Here is a 9409-nt window from a genome sequence, read left to right as displayed (position 1 = left end):
TAGTGGGGGACAATCTCACCATCAATGGACGGCAAATCAACCGTTGCGGTGATTCCTTTCTCTCCTTGCATCACGGTGTGGTTAAACACATTGATGACTATAGCATCGCCTGTCGTCAGGTTCTTTAGCAGCTCTGTTTTGTAGTTAAACCTACATTAGGAAAATACAAAGAAAAACAGTAGTTTATCACAAGTCAGAGATAATACTCGAGTCAGCTAAATCTTAGCGACTTCCGACTACCATCTACATTAACATGTTGAAAAAAAAAATGATGTAGAATCATTGACATTTTCTAAACGCACTGCTGTCAAACTCTTCAAGCCACTTCATTCGTTGTTAGCCAAGCAATACAACCCAAAAGGTTTTTACCTTTTGTTTTAAAGAAACGCATGACGAGTTTTTTTGTTGTTGTTTTTGTTGTTTGTTTTAAAAAGTTCGTTGGCCAGATTTAAAAAAATAATGGGCTCATTAAAAGGTAAAATAATTACTGCGATATGTTCAATATATTTTTAGTTCAGAAGGTTACAGCTTACCATTGGGCCTGATATGCCAAGAAGAGCATGGAAGGATACAAGAACCAGCCAGTTTCTTCCACCTTCCCTTCTCCATCAATTCCAAATACAAAAGTGTCTGAGGGTGTGGTCTGGAAACGGACGTACGAATTATACGAACTTTTCAATTCTATTCCGACGTCATGTGGAATCATGGAAGCCGGAATATTGAGCTGTGTGTTGCATTCCGTACCGTTACAGTTCATGTCTGCTAGAGACTGGGACGGAGCAGCATATACCAAAACTCCACGGGCGCCATTTTTCTCGCAGTTTTGAACCTACAGGGACCGTGTGATATCGGATGAGTGACAAAACATCTGACAGATAAAGAGCTTGGCAGAAAGCCAAGCCCAGGGCAATCCCATAGTAATATGCTGAACTGTAAAGGAGAAACTACTGACCTTTGTAAAATATGAACATTTAGCGCCCTCCATTGAAACAAGGGCGAGATAATCATCCTTGACATTCATAAGTATGTTTCCATCACAAGCGTCACCCACAAACAGCACCAACAGATGACCATATTTGGCAAGTGCCGTGCTTGGTGATGGCAGCCAATCATAACGTGCATCTAAACGCTTCGACACGCGAAGAATTCCACCTGCAATCAAGTTACAGAGCAATAATAAATGCGATAACACTGTTTCAGTGAGGTTGGCCTTCATCGTCATAATTATTCTGATCACGAATTAAGCACCCGTTCAAAAGTTGTAGCCTTGAAAGTGAAAGCTACTCAAAATTATTATATCTCTTAGTTAGAACGCGCGCTGTGATTGGTCAATTTAGGGGGCCATATTCTACTGTACGGCCCGCTAAAATTTAAAGCTGTTTTTATTGCCAAAATGTTTCCTGATTTATCGCCATGTGTTCTTAATTTTTATAGCAAGTAAAAGTTTAAAACTTTCATTTACTTCTAAAATTGTGTATTAAAACCTGCTAACGACTTAAGAGTCACTTAACAACGATTTCAAACTGACTCGTTTTGCTTTTGACGTGCGTCATAAATTTGAAGCCGTTCCGCGTGAATATAAATCGTTCCCGAACCCGTCAGACACACAGTAGAGATATAATAAATATCTTAATAACCTAGTCTTCTCGGTCCGTACTGTAAGTTACGGATCCTCGTTTTTTCCCCGTCGATTTATGGCTCAAGAAATCGATGGGGAAAAAATTCGGTCCGCAACTTACAGTACGGCCCTCGAGCTCGGTTAGTAGGAAGTGTTTATGATTTTGGATGCGTCAAAAAAGGCCCTTGATCTACAACCCTTACATACAATTTATTCCCCTTATACAGATAATTATGTACGCGAGCGTTGGTTACTGAAACATCGCGGAAAAATGGCTTAAGACAAAACAGCTTCCCATTCCATTGAAATGATTTCTTACGTCATGATTACCTCTAGCATTTTCAATGACGATCTGATTAAAGCCACACCCATGACCGGAGCAGTACCACTGAGATAATACCCGTGGGATCCAGTTCCCTAGGGTAGACACGGGGAATGTTGCGAAGTACATCCGTGAAATCCAGCTCTCAAAGAAATCTTTTTTTACAGGTTTTGGCCATGATGGGAATCTACGCACACGACTTGCCATACTGGTATCCTGTCGAAATCTTGAAAAAAATGAAATCGGTTATGATCATGATCACAACTTCAGTAAAGATTGTTGTAAGCGAGGGGATATTGTCTTCATTTACTCCAACAGTCTCGGAGCTGCCATTAAAAACGATTGTAATATATAATGTATAACATCTGAAGGAAACTGCTATTCTGAACTTGGAACTCGGAACTCGAAACTTGAGGTTTTACATATTTTTCTAAAGGGACAAACAATCTATTTTTGGATACTGCAAATAACCCGTTAAAGCCGGAATGTAGCTTAATACTTTCTAATATAATAAACTATTTGGCTTTCAACACAACTGAGCACGTGCCTTCCAAGTTTTATTCTCGGAGTCTCACTAAATAAAAACATTTCGCACAAATCTATCAATCATGTATAAAAATTTTGCTAATGATATTTTGATACGATATTTCATTTGAACATGGAAGCCATGCTCACATGGCTCAGTGCCAGAATTGTTTAGGAAGGCCCCTGACGTGGCGCATGTTTCGTTCCAGGAATTCTCCGAATATACTTGAAATGTCAATTTACTTGATACATCCAGGGGTCATGGGCTTACATTTCAGTGATTGCGACTAATACTCAATTAATTAACGAAGTCAGCAGCTGGGAAATTAACAATTTACAACAAATCTTATCAAAGGTTAAATCTACTCTATTACCCAATCTCGAATTATCAACAACATGAGTGTTATGTTGCAGTTTAATCACTAATTCTATGACGCAGTATATTTGGCCAATGTTTAGCGCTGTGAGCTGGTTAAGATACTCAAAGTGCAGTAGCCCTCCACGATTTTTGCAGTGACTAGCTGTTTAAGTTGAGTAGTGTGTTAATAGGTATTTCCGCTGGGATAAACGAAGTCAAATCTTTGGTTTCCGGAGCACGGAGCCGGGTAGGGTCAAGGCCGGTGGGAGCCAACCTCGCTGCTTGGAGGCATTCATGGACTGTCCGCTCTGACGGTAACGCTGTAGCACTTTGCTTACTCAATGTTTATATTTTCTCTGGCCTGCCTTCATCAGTCATTTTCCATGAAGAAACACGCCTAGTCACGCCTAATTGTTTCTTCATGCTCATTTTCTTGGGGAAGTTTCGAGATTTTAAAAAAAAAGTGTCAAGGCCTCGAAATACTCTTAATCGTCACTTACAAATGCAAGCACATGATTATAAAATCAAACAGCTTTAAAAATAAAAACACTTGCCTAAAGACTTGGTGAGCGGCTTTGGCTGATGACTTACCTGTTTAAATAATAGGCCTGCATGGTTGATTCGAACTTCTGTGCTAACCCTCTAGCGGCTCCTCTGACCGTGGATGACGACCCCGCATAAAAAAGGAACACGTAGTTTGTATTGTCAGGGGAGTTCTCCAAAAGCTCTTTGAAGCAATCTGGATTGGACACAAGACGTTCTAGGAATCCTGAACGATTTGTGTAAGCCAGGAAGACGATGGGTCCATGAATGTTGGAATCGTTGCCTGTTCTATACTTGAGAAGAATGTCATTGCTTCTGATTCGGACGTCTTTTGCTTGTAGTACAAATGAGGGAGCTTCATCGCCGGGTTGAAGATTTGGAATCTCTGCAGAGAACACCAAGCACGGGATAAAAGCGAGTAGGAACACAGCTACTAGCGAGCTTGAACGAGACATCCTGGCTTGTACTAAAGCCGTGTTGAAGCTGTGAAATGAAGAACACGAATGAAGAGTGAAGAGATCGCGATGGTCTTTTGTAGATTACTTGTACATCATCAACTGTCAATAATTGTGTAACTGAGCTTCTTTAATGATTGATGTGTCATCGACCCATTGTGAGGAGACACAGGACATGCTGTTGCTGTAAAACTGCTAATCACTGCAATTTCCGGTTTGCTGCAATGGGTCATCCCATCACCCCGTGATAACAATTGTTTTGTTATAGTAAACAAACTGACTTCGTACGAATTAGCTTGAAGCTTAGCCCCCTTGAGCGTGTGGCTAAACCTGACATTAAAAGGGCTTTGTCACACAGCACAAGAAATGTCGTTTAGCTGCATTTAGGAAATTAGAAGAGCCATTCTAGTCGGGGATTTTTTTTATTCGCGTCATTAATGAGAGTCCAATGACATCAACACCGTTCCTTAAACTTGACAAAAACAAAGTGAAAAGTCGAGCTTTTCAACACCTCGACTTCTCGGCTCCTGTAAAGTCTGAAGACACAGCTAATCCAACAATGGACAGTTGGTATTATTGTCTGTCACACTTCAGTTCAAGGACTTTCTAGGCGTAGTATGTTAGATCTGTCAGATGTGACTGATAGATGGAGCACGGTGTGCAGACTTGCATCTGTCATACACACAGTCATTATAAAGCAATCGCGAAATTTCGGGTGAAAAGAGATAAAATCAGTCTCGGCCTCCATTGTAATCCATATCTATTGTTTCATGGAGAAAATGTTAATCGGCCTACCGAGGGGAAAACAACTTCTCCGTTTTCGAGGTTTTATGTCTGGAGCCCAACTTATAAAATTTGCAATATAATATGTAGTGTAAGATGGGCCTCGGATATCAAAATTGTTCGCTGTAACTTTCAGTGAAAAGGGAGCACACAACACATTTTGCGGATAAACTTCATTAGCACAAAACCGATGAAATGGTTGGATTTATAGTGTTCATTCCAAAACCAACGAACAAACTTTGATGAAACGTGGTATTCATTCACGGATTCATTAAATGTTTTAACTGGATTAAGCTGCCCGGTACGTGCGTGAGCAGGATATGTGAGTGTGCACTTCACTTGCTTTTATGCCTTACAAGATTAAAAATTAAAGATTAAAGGATATAAAACGTGTTAACAGAAAATGTATACGACGATAGATGTAGGTTTAGAATTGCTTACAGAAGATTAACCTATGTACATAATAGTTGTTTTTGGTGTTAGTGATGTCAGTGATTTTACTTGAGTCAGTGTTAAAAGGCACGTGCACAAGGAAACTTAAACCACAAAACATTTCACGAAAGCCACCTAAAATGGTCTTTTTTTTTTTTTCAACTGGAAAAAAGGAAGTGAACTGAATAACAACTCTAAGTAGAAGTGGAAATACCTAAACAAAGTACGCTGAACATAAATATCGCATCATTAGTTTCTCTATTTTTATCAGAATGACGACGAAATCTCTGCTTAATGGGTTTGAGTTGTTTAACGACCAAGTCATATTCCACAGTTCTTTGTAATAAGTTGATTTTACAGTTTTATTTTTCGAAACAAAACGCGAAGCAGAATATTCTCGATATTTTTTTGCTTTGTTTGTTCAGCAGTGGGCACGATATGCCAGTACATTGGGAATCACGTGTCAAGTGATTAATACAGTCTACAAAGTTCAATGCGAAGTTGTGTTTGACAAGACGTTTTTCGAGAATACTCTTCTAACTTGAAAAACCGGCTTTAGAAGAACCGGCTAATTTAGAAGAACACGCCAAATATTGAAGTAAAAAGATCGATGTAAACAGAGGCTTGCGTTAAAGGGTTGAGAACCAATTTTCTTGTTTCGTTTCAAAAACGTAAGAATGAGTGTGTCCGTGAGTCATAAAAAAGAATTAGCTTCACTGACTCGCTACGAGGGTTAATTTAAGTTTATCGACTTCAAGTTGATGAACACCTAACTGTTTTACTGGCTTGCCGACGCAGCACGGCCGAGATTTTCTTTAGAAACTACTATCTTTTTTAAGTTGAAATGTGGCATGAGTTCTCCCTGAGTCTCCTTGACTTTCCGCTTTCCAAACGGATGTTTTACATTTTATAACGTGACTGAGATACTACGCGCGCGCTCACTGGTCGATAGGGTTGTTTAGCTGAGAGTGTGTAAACACGGTTTTGGCGTTCTAGATTCGCTCGTATTCTTGAGAAACATTTAATAAAAGCAATAGAGTACTTTTTTCATCTTAACACTTAGGGGGTTCGGTGAATTCTCGAAAGTTATGCGAACCCTCGACTGCGTTTCGGGTTTGCACAACTGTCTCGAATTCTCCGAACCCTCCTCGTGTTAAGATGAGACTATTTTTAGGCTAAAGTTCAAGTATTCGAAACCGATAAGTGGTTCTAGAAATGAACCTGATTCGACTCATTTTACTGAAAGTGGCCGTGAATTTCCAGAATTTATTCGGCGAATTAGTAGTACAAATTGTGACGCACTTAAATTTTAACGCCGTTTTATAGCACCTCCAGGTTTCTTTTCTATGACTTGAAAATAACAAATGCAAATTACTGAATTATGTTTTCACAAGTATTTGTCAATTCCTATTGTATAAATGTGAACGTACGTGCGGTTGGGAATCCTTCTGCGATAGAAGGCCAGACTGCTAACATCTTGAATTTACAAACGGGACTTTGAGCGCGATGCTCAACGAGTTTGCTGTTAAATTCTTAAAGGTCTCTGAAGAGTCTCTTGGCCGAGACGAAACGCCGGGTCAGACTTGCCACGAACTATGTTTTCACAAGTATTTGTCAATTCCTATTGCAAATTATTTAGTTAATACATTGTCGTTCTATGCTGAGGGAGTTGTCATAAATTGGGTGATATTTCGGACATAGCATGCAAACAGGGTGATTGTCTCGCTCGAAACCGCACTAAAATTCCACATACACGAAGCCTTGGAACCAAAAGCTCTTGTCATATCAAACCATGTGCGCAGTTTGAATATAGAACATAACTGACATTTTCAGTGGCCGGTATTGCTTTTAGAAGATGGCTTATCTGTTAATTTCAGCACGTCGGCTCCTCAAACGTGCAAGCACCCAAGAACAAAACATGGTTTTTATGTTGACAAGGTAGTAAAAATGTTAAACATCTCTCTCGTAAACAAGAGGTAGCTATATAAAACAAGGAAACTACAGCTGATACTTACTCCGATTAGTTGCGGTAACTCCGTTAAGCTTGAAAAAAGGTTTTATTTAAGCCAAACTTTCCTTTGGTCTACTCGTTTATATACGTTATGGATTGGCTAAACTTTAACACAGAAATAGAATTGGCAAAGTGCTGCACGATCAAAATAAATGAGTTGTCACTGACAATGTGTCAAGGAGGGGTTAAAAAAATCGGTTTGTACCGGACTACAATCGAAGGAAAGTCGAAAACAAGGAAGTCGGATTGGTCGATCACAACTTACCACCAAAAATATAACACTGAGCCGAGTGTTATATTCACGTATTACTGAAGAAGTTAAATCTGTTTCAGTTATGAGCTCCTCGGCTCGCCGCGTCCCCTACTAAATGACTTACCGTCCGTCGAAAAACAATCAACTTACACCAAGTATCAAGATATATACTGTATATAAAGAGACACACCTTTTACTGAGAAAATGGCGAAATAACTTATTGAAACTTATGCCTTAAAATAAAACGTTTTGAGGCCTCGTGAATTGCTAAGCAGGCATCCGGCGAACAATGAAACCGAAAGAATATTTGAAAATATCTTCTGTCGAAGTCGGCTAAGATAACCAACTATTTTTAGGTACAACTTTTCTAATATGATCGCATCAAACACTTCCGACGGGTAGCATGTGGCGAAATCTAGTCATTTCTCATTGTAGTTTGATAGCAGCAAAAAACGATTAGGTTTTGTTGACTAGGGAGTTTTAAACTGTACTTTAATTCGACACGGAAGCCCTACAGTTTGAACAAACAATTTTATTTTTAGTTTTTCATTAATATGTCATATGATATGTTCAGAATATTATCCTTTGATGCCATACTAATCCGTATTACTTGCGTCCTATCCATGAAAAAAAACCGGCAAACAACACAACGCCCAACTTGTTCGCGTGACGAAGACCGCCATAGAATCCAAGGTTAGAGATGAGACACGTAGTCTTGGACTGAAAAAAATATCATTCTCTTTTATTATAACCATGAAGTTTAGAGAAGAAGGCTGATGGTACATCAGCTTGCTTTCATTGTTTAATGATAGACACAGCTTTCGACGCTATTTAAAATTTGATTCATTAACACTTGTCAAGTTAAAATTAGCTGGTGAGAGTGCATTCCGCCAGTCACTATGGCATATTCTGACTATTCTGACCGTACGGCTGCTACAGGAAAGAAAAGTTCCACCGTTTAAGAATGATATATCAAAGATCATCAAAGAGGGTAACAGGGTTAAATCCTAGCTCGTGAAATTGGACCCTTCTTCGACTGTGAGTTGTACATTTGTGACTGAGAATAAATTATAAAAATGCAAAGAAGCCTTAAATTTCACGGAATTCGAAATCAACACGCCAACGATCAGTTAGCGGAAGTTGCTCTGTTGGGGAGGATAGAATGGACCATTTTAATTTTGACCCTGTGTATTAAGAAGTATGCCATGCAAAGAATGCTTTCCATTTTACAAGATCAACCTGTAAAACTCAACTGATGTCAAACTAAAAGCCCTAAAAGAACTAAAGCCATCACTCAATGTTGACCCGATCCGCGAGAAGTCCGAGAAGCTATAGCCCTTTTCACGGTTAATTTTTCTCTTTTGCATTACAATGTGATTCAACGTGGATGCGAGGCGATTTCGGGCTAAAACTACAAAATAGCCCGAAATTGCCTCACATACATGCTAGATTTTATTGTAATGCAAATGAGCAAAGGTAACCGTGAAAAGACACTCGAAGAATTCGTAAATCACTCGCCTGCGGCTTGTGATTTACGAATTGTTCTCGTGTTCTTCCAACATCCCGCATGGTTTATCAGCCTATAAACCATAAAAAATTGTGGTCTATTGCTTAAATATCTAATAATTCATGGATCTTATTTTAATATTTTTTATGCACATTTACGATTAAAAGAGCTCTCGTGCTTAAATTTTGATATGCCTAAATAAAGTTACTTACTCATTTTCCTCGAGCGCTCTCATTCGCGTCACTCGACGGACTAAGGGAAACTGACAAGGAAAAGACGGGTAGTCGGGTCTCTGAACTCTCCCTTACGAAGGTTGTATAGGGCCTGGACCCTGGTCGTCAACCCGGTCCTGTACAGTGCAGGAAAGGGAATTCAGGGACTGGAATAAAAGACCAGTTGTTTAGAGTCTGTTTTTGTAGGAGACTGAGAGACGTTTCGGCTGTTAATATAATTCCTTTGATTTTGATATCGACCTTAACTGGAAGCCGGGTGATACTGATTGAAGGGCTCGTAATGTCCCCAACATTCAGTAATTAACTAATACTTTGGCACCTAGGCACCTTTGTTTTATAAAAATGAACAATGCGAGGTAAAAGGTCGCT

The 9409-nt window shown here is 39.4% G+C and overlaps 1 protein-coding gene across 1 annotated transcript in view; it reads right to left on the bottom strand.

The window, feature by feature from the left end:
* The window catches only part of LOC145486521 (uncharacterized), a 14034-nt gene extending 4993 nt beyond the window's left edge, over positions 1–9041 (bottom strand). The window contains exons 1-6 of the mRNA XM_081465200.1: positions 9020–9041; positions 3415–3849; positions 1949–2166; positions 953–1152; positions 534–829; positions 20–150 (exon numbers count right to left, since the gene is read on the bottom strand). Coding sequence (XP_081321326.1) covers positions 20–150; positions 534–829; positions 953–1152; positions 1949–2166; positions 3415–3821 — 1252 coding nt within the window. The 5' untranslated portion in view covers positions 3822–3849; positions 9020–9041. The remainder of the gene's footprint in view (positions 1–19; positions 151–533; positions 830–952; positions 1153–1948; positions 2167–3414; positions 3850–9019) is intronic.
* Between the last annotated feature and the right edge of the window lie 368 nt (positions 9042–9409).

Source organism: Orbicella franksi, chromosome 5 (genome assembly GCF_964199315.1).
Source record: "Orbicella franksi chromosome 5, jaOrbFran1.1, whole genome shotgun sequence".
Lineage (NCBI taxonomy): Eukaryota > Metazoa > Cnidaria > Anthozoa > Scleractinia > Merulinidae > Orbicella > Orbicella franksi.
This window is presented reverse-complemented; position numbering and strand designations above follow the sequence as displayed.